Here is a 21,243-nt window from a genome sequence, read left to right on the forward strand (position 1 = left end):
TTAACATAAATATATCAAACGTCCAACACCTAAATGAATTTATTTCTAACTAATTGCTCCTTCACACTGTTTTAGACTTGGTTAGTTAATAATTCAGATCAAAGTTAAAAGTAATAGACGAAGTTAGTTGCACCGAATAGCATTGAGGTGGTGTGAAGGGGCTAAACTTAGTGCATCCGTCACAAATGCATCCGCCACTGCCTTGTAACTCACGTGCATTTTTAAGAATTATTCTAAACGTTGGTCCTCTTAACCTTTTGACCGCCACAGTCGGCTGTGGCCGTCATCGGAGTCTTGCCAAGGATGCCAACGACGGCTACAGCCGACAGCTTCGCCAATGCATTAGATACTTACGCGGGACTCCGTAAAGTTCAATTTCGCTTAAATAATCACGATCCATGGCGGGGGCACGGCATATTCCTTCGCTGTCCGGCGTTCAAAAGGTTAATAGGAATCACAATATACACTTAATGTTAAGACGAAATAGATCAAAATTGTTGTTACGATAATCATAATATAAATACAGTTGCTACAGCAGATTGGTACAAAATATAAGATGTAACAGAAGCATATGAAAATAATTATTTTTATGCCATAGCCAAACTTCTAGGTATTTAGATTGGTATAGTGAAGAGTAGGTACTTGTTAATTAAAAAAAAAGAAACTATTTTGGCATCAAGAATATTTTCTAATCAAACAAATTAAAGGAATTGAGTAAACGCACTGTTTATTTTAATGTCAAAGCTCTTTGTGTTTGTCAAAAGCTGTGAAACTGTACTTAATTTGTAAATCACGAAGTATCTCAGTATACTTGTTGTCACTTTTGTGAGAGATGATGACGTTAATAAATCCTGTAAAGGTACATAATGACTACTGTGTTTTATTTTCTACATTTATAGTAGGTGCATACACATTTATTAATAGTTAGGTAATTATAATTAAGTATCATGAATTCATCATCGTAGGCAAAAAACAACTGAACTGCGATTATATTGGATTTTATGTATTTAACGTAAATAAAAATCAATGCATTGTTAGAATAACTTTATTGAGAAAATAGAAACATCAAGACTCATACCTCCTTAATGACTGTTTCAGGACTTGGTCGAGATGGAAGTATACCATAAATAAATGCCTTATCTACCGAACCCCGTGATTGGGCCTCGGGTCACAAGAATAAATAACATAAATGTTTGTTGCTTATAATATAAATTTTATAATGTTGTAGATCTCAAAACATTGCTACTTCGAACAGCAAAAATCAGAAGAGTACCTACTAACCTGAACGCTACTAAAATTAGTTGTCGTTTTAAAAATATTCAATACCGTACAAGCTATCAAAATCATGTTAGGGGTTCAGTACATAGTTAAAATAAGCTACATTTTGGTTCCTGTGTAAAAAAATAGTCACACATTTATAGGTAATTTTCGATACACAATGAAGTCGATCAAACTGTAGTGTTACGTTCCCCTGAAAAACTATTAAGATTCAAATTTTATGGTATTTAAAAACCAACAAATAAATAAACAAGTAAATAATTATATATCTGCTTTTTCATGCACAGTAATCGTGCAGTGATAAAACTATACAACCGTGAAATTTGCGTGTAATAGTCATTCAACGTACTAATAGTTAAGTCAATTCGCAAATACAAACATGATATTTATTAGACATTTGCACGCTAATTGAGAAATTAGAGTAGGTAATTTTGGTCTTATATTATAGGAACAACAACTTTATTTAAAAATAGTCTTTAGTCTGCCAAAATACTTAATAATTGTACACTTGTACAGTACTTAAAACAGATTAATGTTATATTGGAACTTTTTCACGACTTATACGTACGACAAGGACTGTCAGAGATAAATACATATACAAAAAATACGAAATAAGTTTTATTTCAATACATTAAAGTTGAAAATATGTGTAGGTTGTACATAAAAGGACCTTCTCGCTGACCACAAGAGACATGACCGTAACTGTCTGTGTAAACAAGTCATTGCGGTCGAAGATCTTAAATTTCATTGTAACTTTAAATAAAATATGATGCCTCTCGTGATCATTCGATTCAATTATATAGTCGCCGCACATTACAAAGCAGTTTCAAATGTTTGAAGAAATCTTCCAGTTTTCGAGAAATTAAAAAATAAACATAAATTATTCCCAAGAAGTACAAAATATAATTATGAAATGCAATTGAGATCAAACCTGTTTTTGAATTAGAAATTAACATCAATACAGTTACATAATATACACAATACACTACACTTTTTACCAATAAAATTATATAAAAAATACTTTTTGTGACAATAAATGCAATAGACTAAGAGAACTGGGTCGTTATTCCAATTGCTTTTTAAGCACAGGCGAGTCGACTGCTCAGGCACACTAATACACTCCGATGTCACGGTTAGACTTGTTCTAAGGCCCAGTTTAACTCGTGAAAGTGTGACGTAGTTTCTATATTGCTACCTTTTCTACTTACACAGATGTAGTGCATAATTATTTTCCATCGTATTTTCACGAAAACGTACGAACGTGTCTTTCTATTTCAGCCAGTCTCGGTACAAAAAGTATTTCACTGAAGTAGCATGACAAATACAAAAGTTTCCGAGAAAATACGATGGAAAACAAATTATGCACTACATCTGTACCTAAGTGACACAGTCGTGGTAGAAATAAACTGTCAAATTTTGCTATTCATCTTGTCACTGTAGCCAACAAGTATGGTTAGTCGTGGTAGCCAGCCTTCAGATACTTTCTCAAATCAAATTGGGAACCTGGGCATCCGAATCACCTGATGCTCGTCAGCAATGGCACACGTCATCAAGGGCGATATTGGCAAAGCCGATCTACTTCCCAAACTTTGCAAGCGTTTCCTTGCATTCTTGTATAGTTTTATTTAACCGTTCCGTAGTGGCCGACGTCTGCCTCGTGGCCAGCAGACGCGTGCAGCTGTCTACCGTAGTCTGATACCCGCATACGTTGTGGAGTATCCTCACCACTTTTTCACCGCAGACGAATAGGTACTTCCCGCTCGCGTCGAATTTCATGTGATTAATTAGTCCTGCAACAGAAATATTAAACTTAACACGTATTAAAGCATATCTGGCGTGATTAGCCCATGGTTTTTCAATGTAATTAAATCTGTAATGCATGGCTAGAAATTAGCGATTATGAAAAGGCAATAAATGTAATTGAAAGTGCTACTTTATAGACGCGATTGCCATTCATTGATTAGTTTTACGCCTTTTACAATGTCACAAGACGCATGAGGTGCAACTAAGTAGTTGGTAGGTATGTGAAATGTATTTATGTACCTATGTAAATAATATTGTAGGTACAAAGGACTGAAAGGACAGGTCAAAATTAAAATCAGAACAATATAAATACAATAGACAAAGGCGAACTTATCCCCAAAAGGGATGTCTTCCAGTTAACCTCCAGCTAGTCCAGTTATTTATTCGAGAGAAAAAGATATGAGACCAACATTTTAAAGTTTAAATTTTAAACCTTTCTTCCTAATTAACTTAACTTTGTGTTGAGTATAAAAATAATAACCCATTAAAATCTAACGAAATTCTAGATCCAAAACAGACACATAAGGTAAAAAAAAACATTACGTCTGCTACCGCTAAATCAACGGAGTCCATCATGGCATAAATGTATGTAATGACATAGTTTACTAGCAAGTGCGATGAAAACACTGTGTGTGTAACTTTTGTTTCATGGGACCATAGGACATGACATGTCATAAACATAACAAGGCGAAGATAATCCGTTAGCAATATTCAAATAAGCAACTTTCGCTTGGCAGCTAAGAGACATTAGGTCAACTGTGTCGTCCAACGGTTTCTATCGAATCGACCAATGGCGTTCTGGCCAAAATCTTATCGAAGAGATGACCGTTTTTGAACGAATTTCGGTGGAAGACGATTTCTGAGAATGTAGAACGAATCGAATAAGATTATAACCAAAATTAGATTAGATTGTGAAGTAAGGTACCTAACCAGACGTAGGTATACTGTGGGCGTGTACATTCATGAAATTAATATATGATATTAAAATACAAAATAAAAACCGGACAAGTGCGAGTCGGACTCGCCCACCGAGGGTTCCGTAGTTTTAGTATTTGTTGTTATAGCGGCAACAGAAATACATCATCTGTGAAAATTTGAACTCTCTAGCTATCACGGTTAATGAGATACAGCCTGGTGACAGACGGACGGACGGACGGACAGCGGAGTCTTAGTAATAGGGTCCCGTTTCTACCCTTTGGATACGGAACCCTAAAAAGAGGTAGGTACCTAGACAATAGGCGGTCTTTGTATAACTATATCGTTAAAAAGGAATTTATTATCCAAACATTTTTTAGCTAGAATTTAAACTAATGGTAGAGTTACACCAAGAAAAGTCTGCAACGATTTTGATAGCATACGCAGTGCAAGTGTTATTTATACGTCATAATTTCATAGACGTTTGTCGTTTAACTTGCACTGCGTGTGCTATTAAAATCGTTGCAGACTTTTCTTGGCCTAACTCTATACGAGTATGTATTTTCCATTCTTTAATAGTAGTTAGTACGTGATCTGTTTTCACACGGTTGGCGTTTGTCAATACAATACAAAGAATCACAGGTTGTTGTCACAAAGAACCCATGCAACGGTTAAATGTAATAATAGACTACAAGCAGGTACCTACCTACTTACTCCAAGACAACGACCAAAATATCAAAGACATTAAGGGCTGATTTAGACGGCGCGCGAACTCGCATGCGATTTTAGTCACATTGCGGACAATGGGTTACGTCCAATTCAACCGACCGATCAAAACCCGCAATGTAATGAAACTCGCATGCGAGTTCGCACGCCGTCTAAATCAGTCCTAAACCAGGCATTTAAAAGGCCATCAAAATGATAACTATACAGACATTTGTATCAAATTATAAATAGACTACGTTACTAGACAATGTTATTTACTACTCATTTTGTCCCCTATATTAACACAATACAAAAACACAAGCTAATAGAACGCAAAACAATTATCATAAAAACTATAATGTGGGCTCGTATGTGTACTAATTGCAAACACTGAGGACGGCTTATGCCCTTCCGTCCGGCAAGGCAAGGACGTCTTTATTTATTTTGTACTTAGTTTATTGTATTGTATACCGACACGTCCTGGCCGTTTTTTCAATCGCTACCCGAATGCTTGGAAATCAAGTGTGAGAACCATTGTAACATGACCTCCGAGATACAAGTGAATTCTTCTTTTTTATTCCGTCATAGGTATTGAGGTTCACGACCACATGTAGACCGGAAAGTGCCGACAAACAGGACTAAGTACTTCAGTGTCAAACCGAGTAGGTAAGCTGCATCTGGATAATTTTGAAAATGGTAAATATCTATAATACTAGAAGCACTTCATACTTTAGCAATACTTCTACGTATTCTTCTTCATACTTACTCTCCTTCATCTTGCATACTGTTGCTACAGATAAAGTGCTTCTAGTTTAGTTGCCCGCTTTTGAAGTTACCCACCTTAAGTACATACATGTGTCATTTGGCCTAAAATAATCAGCTTCTCCATGTTAAGTATGCCTTGGAAATTACCCAATGTGTCCAGAACTTCAACAGAGTTCATAGTAAGTTGTGGAGATGTAAGTGATAACTTGATGATGTGGAGTTTGTTTCTAATGCATAAGAGTACTACTTATACTGGTTTGCCGAAGCCTGCGGCTCGCCATTGTTCATAAGCGATTGTAATATTACCCCTGATAACGTAGGATGAGATATCGACGTCGACGTAGGTATAGATAAAGGAGCCTTGACTGCCCGCTCAATAAATGCAGTCTTCCTATAGCCTCGAGAGTTAAAAATACATACAAACGTTATTGATTTTGGCCGGGGCTTCGACTGGAACTGAGTTAATTGGTTAATAATTTACTTAGGAAAATTTAATGGGAAAAATCCGATACAAGTCTTGGTCATAATTTTGTGGGTGACATCCTTATGATGCACATGGAATGACGGTTATTAATGTTTTATGAGTGACTTATATTAAATACCTGATCTGTTGGAATTATTCTATTTTTTTTTTCTAATGAACGTAATTATTTATAACGAATCAGTTTTATAAGGTGGCACCACCATTCACCACTTAGCAAAGTCGCAAACCCATAATACACGAAGGATTAATAGCGTAGGTAATGTTAATTACTTACTGTTTACGTGTTAAAGTAATAGAGCTAAATCTAATGTATTGGACACGACTTTGGAAAAAATCAAATTATTTTTATCAAATATTTTTTAATTAGGTAAGGTAAACGTGCTCGACATGCTAATGCCCAATAGATGACACCTTGCTGTCACGTCTAGTGACAATGACTTAAGTTTCAAGACAAGATGACATGTACTGGGACCGCGTCGAGCACCAGTACGTTTACCTTAGTCACACTACTATATATAAAATATAAACTGATACAGATGTCATATAAAGAAAAAGTGACTAAGCTATCCAGTGGTGAAGGCCGGAACGAACCGGCGTCTTTAACTAAGAGATAGCTATCCGGGCTAACGCCATGAACCCTCACCACTGGCGTAGTGATGACACTCTTTATTTTCTTACTTTCATTTCTTTATAGCAAACCGTTACAACATCTATTTCAGTTTATAATATGTTGCACATGACAACAATATTATTTAGAAACGCAACCTTGTATAGAAATTAGAAACTATATATGTATCAGAATTTAATAATTTATCGTTAATGGAATTGATCAATAGCACGCGATAGTCCGAGTGCGAGCCATAACATAGATGACCTACAACAGGTTTATTTATACCTATGCGATATTTATAGTAAAGGATGCGACCTAATGCTTTTCTAATAAATTACCATATGGTTTATGACTTCCTACGTTTTCAGGGTTGTAGGTAATTAATAAAGTAGGTACTAACTAATCAGTAATAATGACATGTGGGCATTGTTGCATTGCCTATGCAACAGTCTTGCATTTTTTATTTATTACATTAATTTATATCCAAAATCTAAGTACCTTTTTTTACTTGTTACATTAATTTATATCCAAAATCTAAGTACCTATGCGATATTTATAGTAAATCTAAGTACTTACAACTACATGCATATCGTCACTTGTAATATGAATTAATGTAACCGCCAAAATTACGAAATTGAGTTAAGTATACAGTTCGACTGCAAATTTGATTATCTGTCGATTACTGCTATTAAAATTTCGATACCTTGAAAAAAAAGTCGATTACGTTAACCAAAATCAGACCATTTTTTTTTAATTTTAGCGACTTTGAATTAATGTATGACACATTTTTTATAAACAACTTACTATAGGGTAACGTAACGACAAGTTTTTTTAGTTTCGCATTGACTAGTATGAGGTACTGTCCAAAGTTGAAAAATTTAATTAATGTAAGAGTCATCTGTTTATAGATATGACTCTTACGTTACTCATTTTGACTCTTACGCTAAATTGATTTACCTAGATCAGACAAGTTTCAAACTTTAAAACGAGATTACATACTTCTATTGTAAAAAAAACCCAAGCTACAAGTGTACAAGTGTACCTGACTATTGAGAAAAGGCTTCGGCGGAGAACATTTATATTTCAATGTAGCTTCTAGCAAGTTTTTTTCATGATTGAAACAAAAATGAAACTAAAATTATAGTTTATCTTAACTTTAATTATTAATTTAAGAGACTAATGAGTACATAAATCACCTCAAAGAAAAAAAAGCATGCTACAAACCAGCTGAAATACATCGTAATATGTTATATGTATAACGATAACTCGACAGTGATGGCTAGTTTCGATCTTCAGAAAGTTCTGAATACCCCACATGGCCAGAGTATGCTGCTATACTACAGCAGAAAGTATGCTGTTTACAATTTAACTGTGTATGAATCCAATACACAGAATGGATTCTGTTGCGAAATTGGGACCTGTTTATATAAATATCTCCTTGACGTTGTCAAAAAAGGAACAAAATATGTAATTATTTATTGAGATTCTTGCTGGGGTCAAAATAAAAACAAAGTAATGCTGACCGTATTGAAATACTTTCTAGAGAACGCAAAAAATGTACAATCAGTGCAATTAAACTATCTCCTACCGGGGCACACATATATGCCGGTGGATTCGATGCATAGTGTTATAGAACGTGAGGTTCGAAAACTCAGTGTGTGGAGCCCAGTACAATGGCCTACTTTCATGCTTACAGCACGCAAGACACCACGGCCTTATGTTGTAAATACCTTGGACCACGCAGACTTCATAAACAGGGAGATTATAGCCGATCAAGTATTTACTTCAAAAACGACTTCAAATCCAAATTTTAGACTCATAGACATCAGAATCGCAACAATAAAAAAAAAAAAAAACTTTAATGAATTTTGCTAATTAAGTACACAATGAAGGACGACGGTGATACTTTCAAAATAACATTGGATCTAGGGACAGCAAAAATAGGAAAAGGAAAGAGGAGGAAGGGAAAAGGTCAATCCAATGCACGGGTCGTAACGAATAATGCATTGAGTGGTGCTCTGCAAAACCTTTATGAACAGGGATTGCCAATTTCCACAAGAAAATACAAGGACCTAAAAAAACTCTGTGACGACGAGGTCATACCGAAACAATGTGTTCAAGATTATTTACAGCTGCCTTTATGTCGACAAAATTGATTATTTGGACGACATAATACAAGATAAAGATCCAACTAATGATGTTGAAAAAACAGACCAAAGGGGGGAAATTGATGAATGTGACGAAAAAATAATACAAAGGGAAACATAAAAAAGGGAAGGGATAAGAAAGCGAAGAAAGGGGAAGCTGAAGGTGCAGCAAAAGCATCAGATGCTGTAAAAAAGAGGAAAGGAAAAGCAAAGCAAGGAAAAGGAGTAAAGAGAAGTAGAAAGTAGGAAAGTAAAATTAAGTGTTTTTGCTGATCTCATAAATTTTATTGTTTTGTAAGGATTAATTCTATTTTCTTTTAAAATTACAGAACATTAAAGATATTTAATATGTTTAATTTGTTTTAAGACAGAGGTTTCAATTATTAAAACTGTTTCGTACTTAAAAACCAGTTTTATTCATTTCATGACTTACCAAACCGAAGAAACTATTATACTTTAGACCTTATTACTAGAGAATAAGTTTGAAAATGCTATAATTAGTTTCTTGTAACGTAACTCTAAATTTTGAAAACTGTGTCACGTACGTTAATTATTCGTATCTTTCCGTGACATACCATAAACAGTTCTTAATTTTTTTTACTAAACCCTAATGTAACTCCTATTATTAAAAAAAAAAATAACGTAAACGCCATGCTATTTTCTAAACTGTAGTAGCAGCCTTTTTAATACCTCATTTAGTTTAAAGATCTTACAATATCAAAATAATTGCTATAAACACGATTTCAATAACATTTGTACATAAAAAGTTACACCACTTTTTCTAATTTGCATATTAGTTTTTGGCTTCTGCCGAAAAATCGTCATTTGGCGGTTACGTTAATTCATATTACAAGTGACGATATTATTCTCGTGCCGTACGTTACATTTTGTTGATATTTCCTGAAAAACGGGCTTATTTGATTCGTCAAAGTTTTATTACTTTACGTGACCTGAACATTTCCAATTGACTAAATTCTGTCCTCCACCACATACATGTTCATGACTTGACATTCTGATGAGAGTCGAATAGGCTTTCAGCTGTAGTATATTGTACTATTTTTTTATAACCGTTACTTTAATATATATGCAAAAACTGCGCCTATAATATTCACCGCCACGCGAGTAACGTTAATATTTTGAAAAACTTATAATTAAAGTGGTCTATTTTTGCCGTGCGAGGTCGTGAGTGCTCGGTGCTCGAACTTCGGCATTTACTCTATCCTTACTATACTACGTAACGATCTCGATATCATACGCAGATTTACGAGAGTGTTTTGTTTACATATTGAGATAAATTATTACGTGCTTCGTACTTCACATTTGCCTATTTCGTAGAATATAAACATCGTTAACATTATTCGTAATAAGTAGTTACGATGCTTACGAGTAGGTATAAAAAAAAAACCTCTGATACTTTTAAGATATAAATTTAAGTTTTTTGACATACATCGTTCCTATTGTGAAGGAGTTACAATGTATGTAAATTCGTAAGGACTGGTACAATTAGCAGAATTAGCTAAGCGAGCAAAGTGATCAGAAAGTTTTGCGCACGACCTTATTAATAAGACAGCAAAAGCGTGTACAGATGATTTTGAATACTCCATTTCCTTAGTAACTTACTTTTGCTGCTGACTGTAAGTACAGTCACCTGTAATAACATGCACAAAGAAGTGAAAGTGAAGTGAAATGATACAGTCATATAGCTCTAATAATAAAACTGTATCAGACATTTTGCGTGTTTCATTGAGCAAAGTATTAGGTATACAGGCGACTGTACGAGGTATGTCCTAATCTGTCGATATCTTCATAAAGTCTACGGACTCAGCGCCAGCTCTTTTGAGTCAGCCCGTAAATAGGTTACTTTATAGGTATATACATTATTCTGCGTTCATCTCGCGCAAACTTGGAAGTCGATCCGATATCTAGAATTATTTATCATGTTTACACAAAACTTACGTATTGTATGTATCCACTTAGAACATGTATACTGTACACGTGTATCATGATAAAACCACCTATAATAATGATTGTGATGGAAAATACTTCACTTAATAAAATTGCTAAGTAATGACATCGTTGTCCACGGGGGATTTTGTAACTATTCTTGTAGGTAAGTCGAGTCGTAAATTACTTTGCACATGTAGTCTTTAGACACGAAAGGACAAAAGTGGGCATAAATATCTTTAATAAAATTTCACAATCAAGAAATTATTTTACGCCTTATCTTGCTTTCCTGATTGCTTCTTAAAGGAGGTAAATTAAATCTATTCGGCAACCTATCGGCGCAGGTATTTAAAAAAAAGTTTGTCATCTGAACTTCCAACGCCAAGGGGAACTAGGCCCTATTAAGAGCTACTCCGACATTTATGTTTAGTCGAATGGGGGTCCCTTCCACAGTGAACTGTGGAACGAAATTGGGTCTCACTCGATAGACTTAGGCACTTCAACCAAAATTGGTAACTTCTTTCGTGACTGAACGAGACGACCTTATGCAAGAAAAATACACTCTTACGCTAAACAAAACTTAAACCGGTGACGCGTTCAAATATATTATTCAGATTGGCTACAAGAACATGACGCAGATTCAAGATCACACGAACTTTACATAAAAACGGGCCCCCCATACAGGTTTACAATTTTTCCTTGTTAATGTTGTGATCACTAGTCAGAGTCCTAGAAGGAAAAAACATAAACATAGTCCTTGCGTGAATATTCTGCAAATTAATTTGTGGAAAAATATGAGACAAACTAAATTAATGTTAAGAAAATCTGGGTATAAATTGCTCTGGAAAAATACATATAAATTTTATGTATATTCGACGTCAACCCTGATAGAAGTAGAGGCCTTTCTGGCTGGAAACTAGGCCCGAAGGGATGTGCAGTGTAACAGCGCCTTTAAAGGCATGTCTTGTCCTTTTCTTTCGATTTAAAAAAAAGTAGACTTCAACTTGATCTTTTATAGTTTTGAAATGAAATGAATCAATATTTCTCCTTTTTACGTCGTTGCGCCGTGACTTAAAATCGTGACCAATCGCAATGTCGCTACATATGACACGGTCAAGGGCTATGTGAGCTGCATCTACTTGAAAGAAGAAACTTTCTTGATGTGTCAGACCACCTTGAACGCGATATGCCATCAATGGATGCGTTTACCCTCGATATGGTTTAGCATATTTTTTGCCCTGCAGTTTGGCAGAAGAATAAAAATCTGTATAATAGGGTTTATTTCATCTGAATAAATGATTTATTTACTTTTTTTTTTTCAAAATTTTCTAAGGAACTATAATGTTTTTAAACTCGAAGGGTAAGATGATACCTGTTATTTCAATACAAATTTGCGAGATTTGGCGTTTTTAGGTTACAAATTATATGGAAATGACAGGTCATCCTACCCTTCGAATTTGAAATCTAGACACGCGGCAGCGTGTCAAGCCTAGTTCAAAATATATTTTTCATCACACTTGCTCGGAAAAGATGTATTTACACGTAGGGCTTGCGGGCGGGAAATTGAATTTTTCGCCCTAGGGCGGAAAAAATCTTTTCCGAGCAAGTGTGATGAAAAACACTTATTTACACGTAGGGCTTGCGGGCGGGAAATTGAAATTTTCGCCCTAGGGCGGAAAAGTGTTTTATACAGAAGTTTGTTTTTATTAATTCTCCTTTTTTTCCTTACAAGTGTGATGAAAAACATTGTGTGTGCCACGGGCGGTAAAGAAATTCCGAACTCGTGAACATTTTAAGCCCTCGCTTCGCGTCGGGCTTAAAATTGACACTCGTTCGTAATTTCTTATTTCCCGCCCTTAATACACAATGTACTATTTCATCACACTTGCTCGGAAAAGATGTATTTACACGTAGGGCTTGCGGGCGGGAAATTGAATTTTTCGCCCTAGGGCGGAAAAAATCTTTTCCGAGCAAGTGTGATGAAAAACACTTATTTACACGTAGGGCTTGCGGGCGGGAAATTGAAATTTTCGCCCTAGGGCGGAAAAGTGTTTTATACAGAAGTTTGTTTTTATTAATTCTCCTTTTTTTCCTTACAAGTGTGATGAAAAACATTGTGTGTGCCACGGGCGGTAAAGAAATTCCGAACTCGTGAACATTTTAAGCCCTCGCTTCGCGTCGGGCTTAAAATTGACACTCGTTCGTAATTTCTTATTTCCCGCCCTTAATACACAATGTACTAATATACATCCTATGGCTTTTTCAAACTGCTCCTTTTCGGTCGTTAACAATTTGGATTTAATATCAATGAAAAACCGGCACCAGGTAGTAGGTACTTTACTTTAGAGGTGCCGCCTTGCATATTAAATTACGGATTATTTTAATACAGACCACAACGAATTTTTAATTTGTAGACCTGAATCACCTAACCTACTTTTGACTAAAGCGTTAACTAGTGACAAAGTCGAACGTTGCACAACGTCGTTTTCACTCGTTTATTATGTGAAACTATAACAGGTTTTGGCAACATAATACGCCTTTCAAAATTGTTAATTTTCTAACTCGTCTCGCCGTCGGAATGTAAACAAAATCAGCCAAATAAATAGTTAATTATGCGTCAAATTTGAAGCCAAATTCAAGATAATATCATAAAATATAATATATTAACGTTCATGTGTTGACCAAGCGTTTTTTATTGCGTATTACTTACGTCACAAGATAAAAGATACGAGTAGTGACCTCAGACAAGCCTCTTTGAGATGATCCATGACCATGACAAGCTTTGCTCCATTAGATTTGAGGAATATAAAAATAAAAAAATAAATACGCTTTGTAATGTAATTTTAGTTTATATAGACACAGCGCAATTAATCGTGCTTATACGTTGCGTATGCTAATTCGGAGCTTTGTTTATAAAATAATTTAGCATCAATTCCTTTACATACAGCACTTTTGCTGTATTTCATTGCAAACTATCGCAATCATATCAGAGGTTAAAATGGAGGGCACTACTTAAGGATAAAATATAAGGAAGTAAAAATTAATTGTATACTTTATCCATTTCGTGTCGATTGAGTACAAAAGCCTAATTAAATTAAATTGACTCTCCATTAGTAAACATTTACATAGGTTTTATGTGACATAGGCTTAAATTACAGGTTTCGACCTTTTAAGATCTCCATCCTGCTTATTTATAACTAGCTTGTGCTCGCGACTTCGTCTGCGTGGTATGATGATGACGATGATTGATAAAAACTCCCCTACGTCCAGGGCCGGATTAAGCATGTCGGGGCCCCTAGGCAGTGCAAGGCTCGGGGCCCCCTACAGTAAATTCTGCATAGGTACAGCATGTTCAGTACAGGGAAATAAGTTTGCGTTTTTAATTTCAATCTTCAGCCGAGACGATCCGAGTCTAGTTGCTCTGATTGTTTGGACATACAGCTTTTTTCTATCGGTTATTGCCGATTCCGCGATGCATCAAGTGTGTGGAGAGCCATTTAGGGCGATTGTGCACTACAATGAATTTTACTGTCCGGCAGTCCGAGTTTTTACGGTCCGATATGGCACGCCATTAAATGTATATAGTAGCTTGTGCACTAGACGTAATTTTACCCGTCCGACATTTTATTTTTCCCCATTCCGGACAGTTTTTTTCCGGTCCGAGATGAAAGCTATGAAAAACGTGTTTATGCTTGTGCACTGTGTCTGGAATTAGTATTATTCATGACTTGGCCGGGCGGGGGCGGGCTAGGGGGGGGTGTGTGTTTCATGCCACTGCGCCGCACCTGCGAGTTAAAAGACGGACAAGTGCACAAGCCAATCATCCGTTTTTTTCATGCCACTGCGCCGCATCTGCGAGTAAAAATACGGACAAGTGCACAAGTCAATCATCCGTTTTTTTCATGCCATATCGGACCATGAAAACTCGGACTGCCGGACAGTAAAATTCATTGTAGTGCACAATCGCCCTTAGGCTTAAGGCCAATTCCCAGTGGAATACCAAAGCTGTGAGCTTGAGCGTCACTTTCCTATCTACCTCTAATGGCAAATTTTAAGCGAGGCTACGCTCAATGCCGCAAAGTTGATTTTTTCAATATTTAATATTTTGCGAGGCTAATTAATTCAGCGATTGTCCGACCATAAGACAAAACGCCGAGCCACATGATTAGAATCAACATAGTAATAAAGAATTTCCATATGTTAAAATTATTAGAGTTAGACTAAGATAAGTCTGCAACGATTTTGATAGCACACGCAGTGCAAGTGTTATTTTAAACGTCATACTTCTATGAAATTATGACGTATAAATAACACTTGCACCGCGTATCCTATCAAAATCATTGTAGACTTTTCTTGGTCTAACTGTATTAATTCACCAGTTAAGTTAACATATAGATAAAGGGTCAACCAAAAAACCTACCAAAAACGCGAGCGCAGCGAGCGCGAAATTTTTTGTTAACAATATCGCAAATTGTGAAAAGCCTGTTAAAAGGCCAGGCCGGGTACCGATCTTCACCTGGGCCTAAAAGTCCGAAGTACCCCAGTGAGGCGAGCTTTCATGCTGCGAAGTCAAATCCGTGCTTCAGGATAGGTACATAGTTCAGCACAGACACGAACCATATTCCATTGTATTAAAAAGCGAGACCGCAGGCCGAGCTTGGCGCAGCGAGGCCAAAGGCTAAGCTGAAGTAGAGCAGATAACGAACACAAACCAATGGTAAATTGAGGTAAAAAGTGAGGCTGAAGTGAAGGTCGAGCTCAGCAATCTCCGCATTGCTCGACAAGCCCGAAGCGTCTTTTAGCGAAGTGAGCTTTCATGCGAGGCAAAAGGCCAAGCTACTGAAATCAATGTTAATATTTCTTAAAAAGCGACGCCGAAGGCCGAGCTGTAAGGAAGCAGCGCTCTGACATGAACCAATCGTCGAAAAAAGGTCACTTTTGTGACGCATTTTTACATACATACATTTTGTATGGACCGCCACTAAACTGACACCGAAAATTCGTAAGAAAAACTAAGGACACTTTTTCTTTGTTTTCATCAATAGTCCTCGTGATTTTAAGTCGAAATAACCCAGATGTTGTTGGTTGTTCGAAAAAAGTAAATATTAACATTTTTTCAGAAAATCTTTACAACAGGGGCCCGTTTCTCAAAATGGTCGAAGAGCTGAACAGCTGACAGGTGCCCGGATTAATTAATAATGATAGTATGGCACACTAACTAGAGGGATTTCGTTGCTCTATTAATTGCAAACCTATTTCCGTAGCTCTCCGTCAAAAAGCTTGTAACTTGTAATACAAGCGGATGTCACTTTTTGACAGCTTTTGTTAGAAAGAGACTTCCACTTGTATTACAAGTTACAAGCTTTTGAGAAACAGGCCCCAGGTACGCATATACGCCCCGTAAACTGAAAGTATTGCTTCAATTTGATTACAGTTTCATTCAATTAAAGAATGGAACAAAAAAAAACAATAACAAAGCATAGGTACTCATTATTATTAAAAATAAAAAATTTACTCGTGAATTGACCCTATGAAACAATTTTTTTTTTTGGTGCGCGCTGAGCCGTCGGGGCCCCCTAGCCGAGGCGGGGCCCCTAGGCAGTTGCCTACTTTGACTTAGGGTTAATCCGGCCCTGCCTACGTCCCTTCTCGTGGCTCAAACTAAATCCATAACAAATGTTGTCCAAATCAGTACAGCGGTTTAAGCGTGAAGAGGTAACAGACAGACACTTTCGCATATATATAATATTATATAGTATAGTATGGGTAGTATGGATATAGGTACCTAATTCATTTTTATAAGTCTTTGTAAAGAGTTGTTACCAAATCGCTCCCTTAGGGCGCAGGTTGGTAGCAGGGGGCTGATTTTTATATTTCGACCACTCGATTTCGTGTATTTCGTTAAATAATATCTCCACTACTAGGCATTTAAATTCTACTAATAGGATTGAAATCGAGTGGTCAATACCAATAAATAGATTCCAAATTTCCATCGCTCGTATTTCAAAAATTAGCATTTCGCCGTTTTCCACCGATTTTCGAGTGACGAAATCGAGCGATCGAAATTAAAAAATCGGCCCCCTGTACTAAATCCGCTAAATTACTTCAAAACATATTGCTTTATTACAATGGAAATATAACCGATGTCATATTTTGAGAAATTTTCTCATCACACTATACACCAAAATATATGGCTTGTGTTTGACGTTGACTGTACAATCTAGGTCACCTAGTTTTTTCAATACCAGTCTTAAAATAAATCGTGAATTATTCAATCGACTTTTTTATATTATTCATAAGTATAATAACAATTACGGCTGTTTTGGTATCAAGATACCAAACACGATACATCAACAAAAACTTAGCTTTTATGGCCGGTTGTTTAAAAAAAAGTATAATTATAGACATACTTCCAACTACCTATGTATATAAGTATAAATACTTTGCCGATGCTACAGGAAGCGAACCATTTTATCCGATATGATTGTATAGATTCGATGAACTGAAATAGCAATAGCTAGTCTATCTAGGTATCGATTTTATACCAAGAGTGATAATTAAATAATTGACTCAATGAAGGAGGTTGCACTTGTCGATATCATAGAGTTGTACATTTCAGTAGGAAGGTAGAATAGCACAATACACTGTTAAAAATTATGTAATTTTACATGCAAAAAATTACATAATCCTGTAACATTTTTTTGCAGTAAATTTTTACGAGAATTACGTAAAATATCATATTTTTCCGTAAATTTCCCAGATTTTTCGGGAATTTTACAGGATTATGTAATTTTTTTGCATGTAAAATTACATAATTTTTAACAGTGTAGAATAATATATATAGAGAAGGGAGAATAGAAGATTTGAGATCACAAGCTTTGTTTTGACGATTTTTGTTACACTGGGAATTCTCGTACCTAAAAATTATTAGCAGTGCGTATATGTGACGCTCGTGTGATTACATAGCCCCAAAACCTAGAGGATTTCACCTACTGATCAAAAAAGTTAATTTTACTGAATAATGTCAAAAAAGGAAAGAGGGAAGAGTAGCGAATGCAAAGTGGTTTCCTTTGTACAAAAGTACTAAGTGTAAGGCACACATCGCAAACGAATGACTGTCTCATTTGATATATAGTGCGACATAAAATAGTAGAAATTAAATAAAATGGAACAAAAAAAATCCATACTAAATTTTTGCCATGTTTAAGCATTTTACGTCAAAAATTTGACGGATACGTAAAAAGTGGCGCCCTCATTTATTTTCTACAATTTCTTGTCGGATTATACGAGTGCGAATATTAAAGCCGGCGTGTGCATGCGCGTGATTTAGGAAATATCCTTGGCTCGCAAACTGTTTATAGTGTTTATATGCCACAGTGTGATTTCAGTACGCCAAAGCTTCCTTTATTTGCTGTAGTGGTGCGTCATAATCTAACGCCAAGCTCAAAACGAACTATTCTGCTTAATTATCACGTAGTTCTGTTTTAAAGTATTTAAATTTTAACATATCTAGTCAAGTCAGCGACTCGATTTGTGTAAGATTTTCCCTTAATTATGAATTATCTAGTACTTAATAAAAACTTTTTATTGTAATAAGACTCAAAATCCGGCTAAAATTGCAACACTTCGGCTTGATGCTCGATGCAATAAATTGATTTCTCGAGTCAAGTTTCCGATTGTCGATATACCTTAATAAGGTAATCCGTCGGTTTGCTGGTAAATATTGGTACAAACCGAGGGCCATGTGGTCACGGCCGTTTACGCCATCACATTTACGTGTTTGTACAAAACATACGAGGCTTTGTTCATGGCTGCCTTAAGACCGGAAAGATCATGCTAAAATTATACCGCACACAGTGAGCTGCATATAATAAAGACTGATAATGTGAAGACAAAGTAAAATAAAATCAATCAATATTTAGAAGACGGTAAATTTATCAGGGCCTCGGACGGCTCGGTCTTAAAAGTTCCAAGACGAAAACTGCCAGATTACTGGACGTTCCGGATTGGCGAGCGCCGGATTACCGAGCGCCTACTGTATAATAACATAACAACCTCTAGTGAAACTACTTGTTTTAGTGATAATTCAAATATGGCATAACCGATTATGTTCGCTATAGTTTTCATTGAAAGTCTTTATTAAGCTTTACATTCACGATATTTTTAAATTTTTAGGACCCATGGTTGAACAGTTTCCGACAATATTCACTATATCAAAAAATAGTTTATGAAAACCCCTATTCGTTTTGAAAGACCTATCGAACGACACCCCATACCATAGGGTTAAAGCGAAAAAAAGTGTAGTCGGCAACAATTTGAATAATTTATATATCCATGTCAAATTGTAGCCTTCAAGCACCATCGATCACGGATCAAAGCTGCAGACGGATAGACAGACAGACGGACATGGCAAAACGATAAGGCTTAGGAAAGGGTATTTGACTACGGAACCCTAAAAACCAGGTGTTAAAATAGCTGTAGACCAGTGGTGGGCAAAGTACGGCCCGCGGGCCATCTCCGGCCCGCGAATGGATTTTATCCGGCCCGCCGCCGGTCCTATGAAATAATTAGTATATGGCATTGGCCTACGATTATCACAAATCAAAATAAATTTTGGCTGCAATTCTGGCCCTCCACTTAAATTTCCTAAACATTCTGGCCCCCATGAAGAAAGTTTGCCCACCACTGCTGTAGACAATAAACTGTGTCGAAGATAATATGCATTATACCCCTCAATTTGCCGGATTTAATACTAGTGATTAGATAGTAGTTTTTCCGCATGGCAATCGAAATGATCATCATAATCAAGTTCACCTAGATTTATACTTCGTGCATGTGAATCGTATAATAATTGGATCAGCACGTTCTGAAATCCAATTATACAAGTCGCTTTTATAAAATGTACCTTATGGCAAGTGTATAATTTTTAGAAGTTTTAGATATGGAAAGACCGTACCGTTCCGCGAGCCGGACGCGCAAATGGTTATGTTATAAAAGCAATCGTTAGCTGAAGCACAGAATAAATAATAGTACTAGGTACAGAAGACTCACTCTCTAATAAAACGCGTCTGTTACGATCAGCACAGGTATGGCCGCTAGATGGCGACAGCGCCACGCGCGGCTTATGGCTTTCCCCAAAATTGGTGTGGAACGGATGTACTTTTAGCTACCTGTAGCAAAGCGACGAAATCGCGGAGTGAGCCACGCCTGGCTGAAGAAGGTGATGCACAACGCACTCATTTGTCAAAGATTGTTTTGGCAATGTGGTCACGCGATGTTCCCAGATACGATTATGAAAATGCACGACGGTTCGCCGTCTGCGTGTACCGGCCCGTTTCTAGCACGTGGGGTCCCTCGCCCGATGGAGTAGTTTACTGTTTTCTAATGGCTTGTGTATACGTGTAGTGTGTAGTGAACATACCCGCCGTGTACACGTTCTCCACGGTGTCGTACAGCTGGCCGATCTACGTGTCGTAGAACTCGACCGAGCCGTCGACGGACACGGCCAGCACTTCGGCGTTGGGCGACAGCGCGATGCACGGCGGGTTCACCGTCTGCGTGTACCGGCCCGTTTCTAGCACGTGGGGTCCCTCGCCCGATGGAGTAGTTTACTGTTTTCTAATGGCTTGTGTATACGTGTAGTGTGTAGTGAACATACCCGCCGTGTACACGTTCTCCACGGTGTCGTACAGCTGGCCGGTGTACGTGTCGTAGAACTCGACCGAGCCGTCGACGGACACGGCCAGCACTTCGGCGTTGGGCGACAGCGCGATGCACGGCGGGTTCGCCGTCTGCGTGTACCGGCCCGTTTCTAGCACGTGGGGACCCTCGCCGATGGCGTAGTTTACTGTAACACGAAGATTAATTTTGTAGTCAAGGTATTATACATCCACACAGCCAAAGTGCCATAAATATGTAGGTTCACACTTGATTGTACATCCTTTATTGTTTGAATTACATAAGTAGCTAAAGACAAAATGCCACAAATTGTAAGTTTAGCTAAAATAATAAGTAAAAAAAATCCAAAGCTTATGAAGCTTATCCTAATAAAAGTTCCTAATTATGTATTATTTCATGGTACTTCTAGGCATCTTTATTTATATCAAACTATTGAACTTTCACTCTATCTTCAGTCATAAGATGAAACTAACTAATAATTATTTTATAATACATAAATTGTGATTTTTTCTAAGAATTTGAACCATCACGCTCGTACACATACCTTTATATTTAGATACTACATAGTAAGACAGGACTTCTCTTCTCTTCAAATTCGGCACAGATCAGTCAGGAACACACATGCAGGGCCATTTGAAACGCCTCGCCTATTATTATAAATCCGACCATGACGTCGCAAAAAAATCAGCTGTTCCACACATTTCGGCCGAGCACGACTACCTGTTATAGTTTTGTGTGAAACAGCTGACTTTTTGTTTATTTTTAGTGTACCATAGTAAAAACCGTTCAGTATGAATGACCATGTTCAACGTAACATGATTTGTACGTATCTATTTTTTTTGTATGAAGATCCCACGCATATTGCTCTAACACATCTGTACATTAGAATCCTATGTACACTTCCATTGAATATT

At 36.8% G+C, this 21,243-nt stretch overlaps 1 protein-coding gene across 1 annotated transcript in view; it reads right to left on the reverse strand.

Annotated features, from left to right (window-relative positions):
* Positions 1-1,232: 1,232 nt before the first annotated feature.
* LOC134796030 (transducin beta-like protein 2) overlaps positions 1,233-21,243 on the reverse strand; it is a 93,548-nt gene continuing 73,537 nt past the window's right edge. The window contains exons 5-6 of the mRNA XM_063767946.1: positions 20,310-20,498; positions 1,233-3,068 (exon numbers count right to left, since the gene is read on the reverse strand). Coding sequence (XP_063624016.1) covers positions 2,854-3,068; positions 20,310-20,498 — 404 coding nt within the window. The 3' untranslated portion in view covers positions 1,233-2,853. The remainder of the gene's footprint in view (positions 3,069-20,309; positions 20,499-21,243) is intronic.

The sequence above is a fragment of the Cydia splendana genome, chromosome 13 (assembly GCF_910591565.1).
Source record: "Cydia splendana chromosome 13, ilCydSple1.2, whole genome shotgun sequence".
Classification (NCBI taxonomy): Eukaryota; Metazoa; Arthropoda; class Insecta; order Lepidoptera; family Tortricidae; genus Cydia; species Cydia splendana.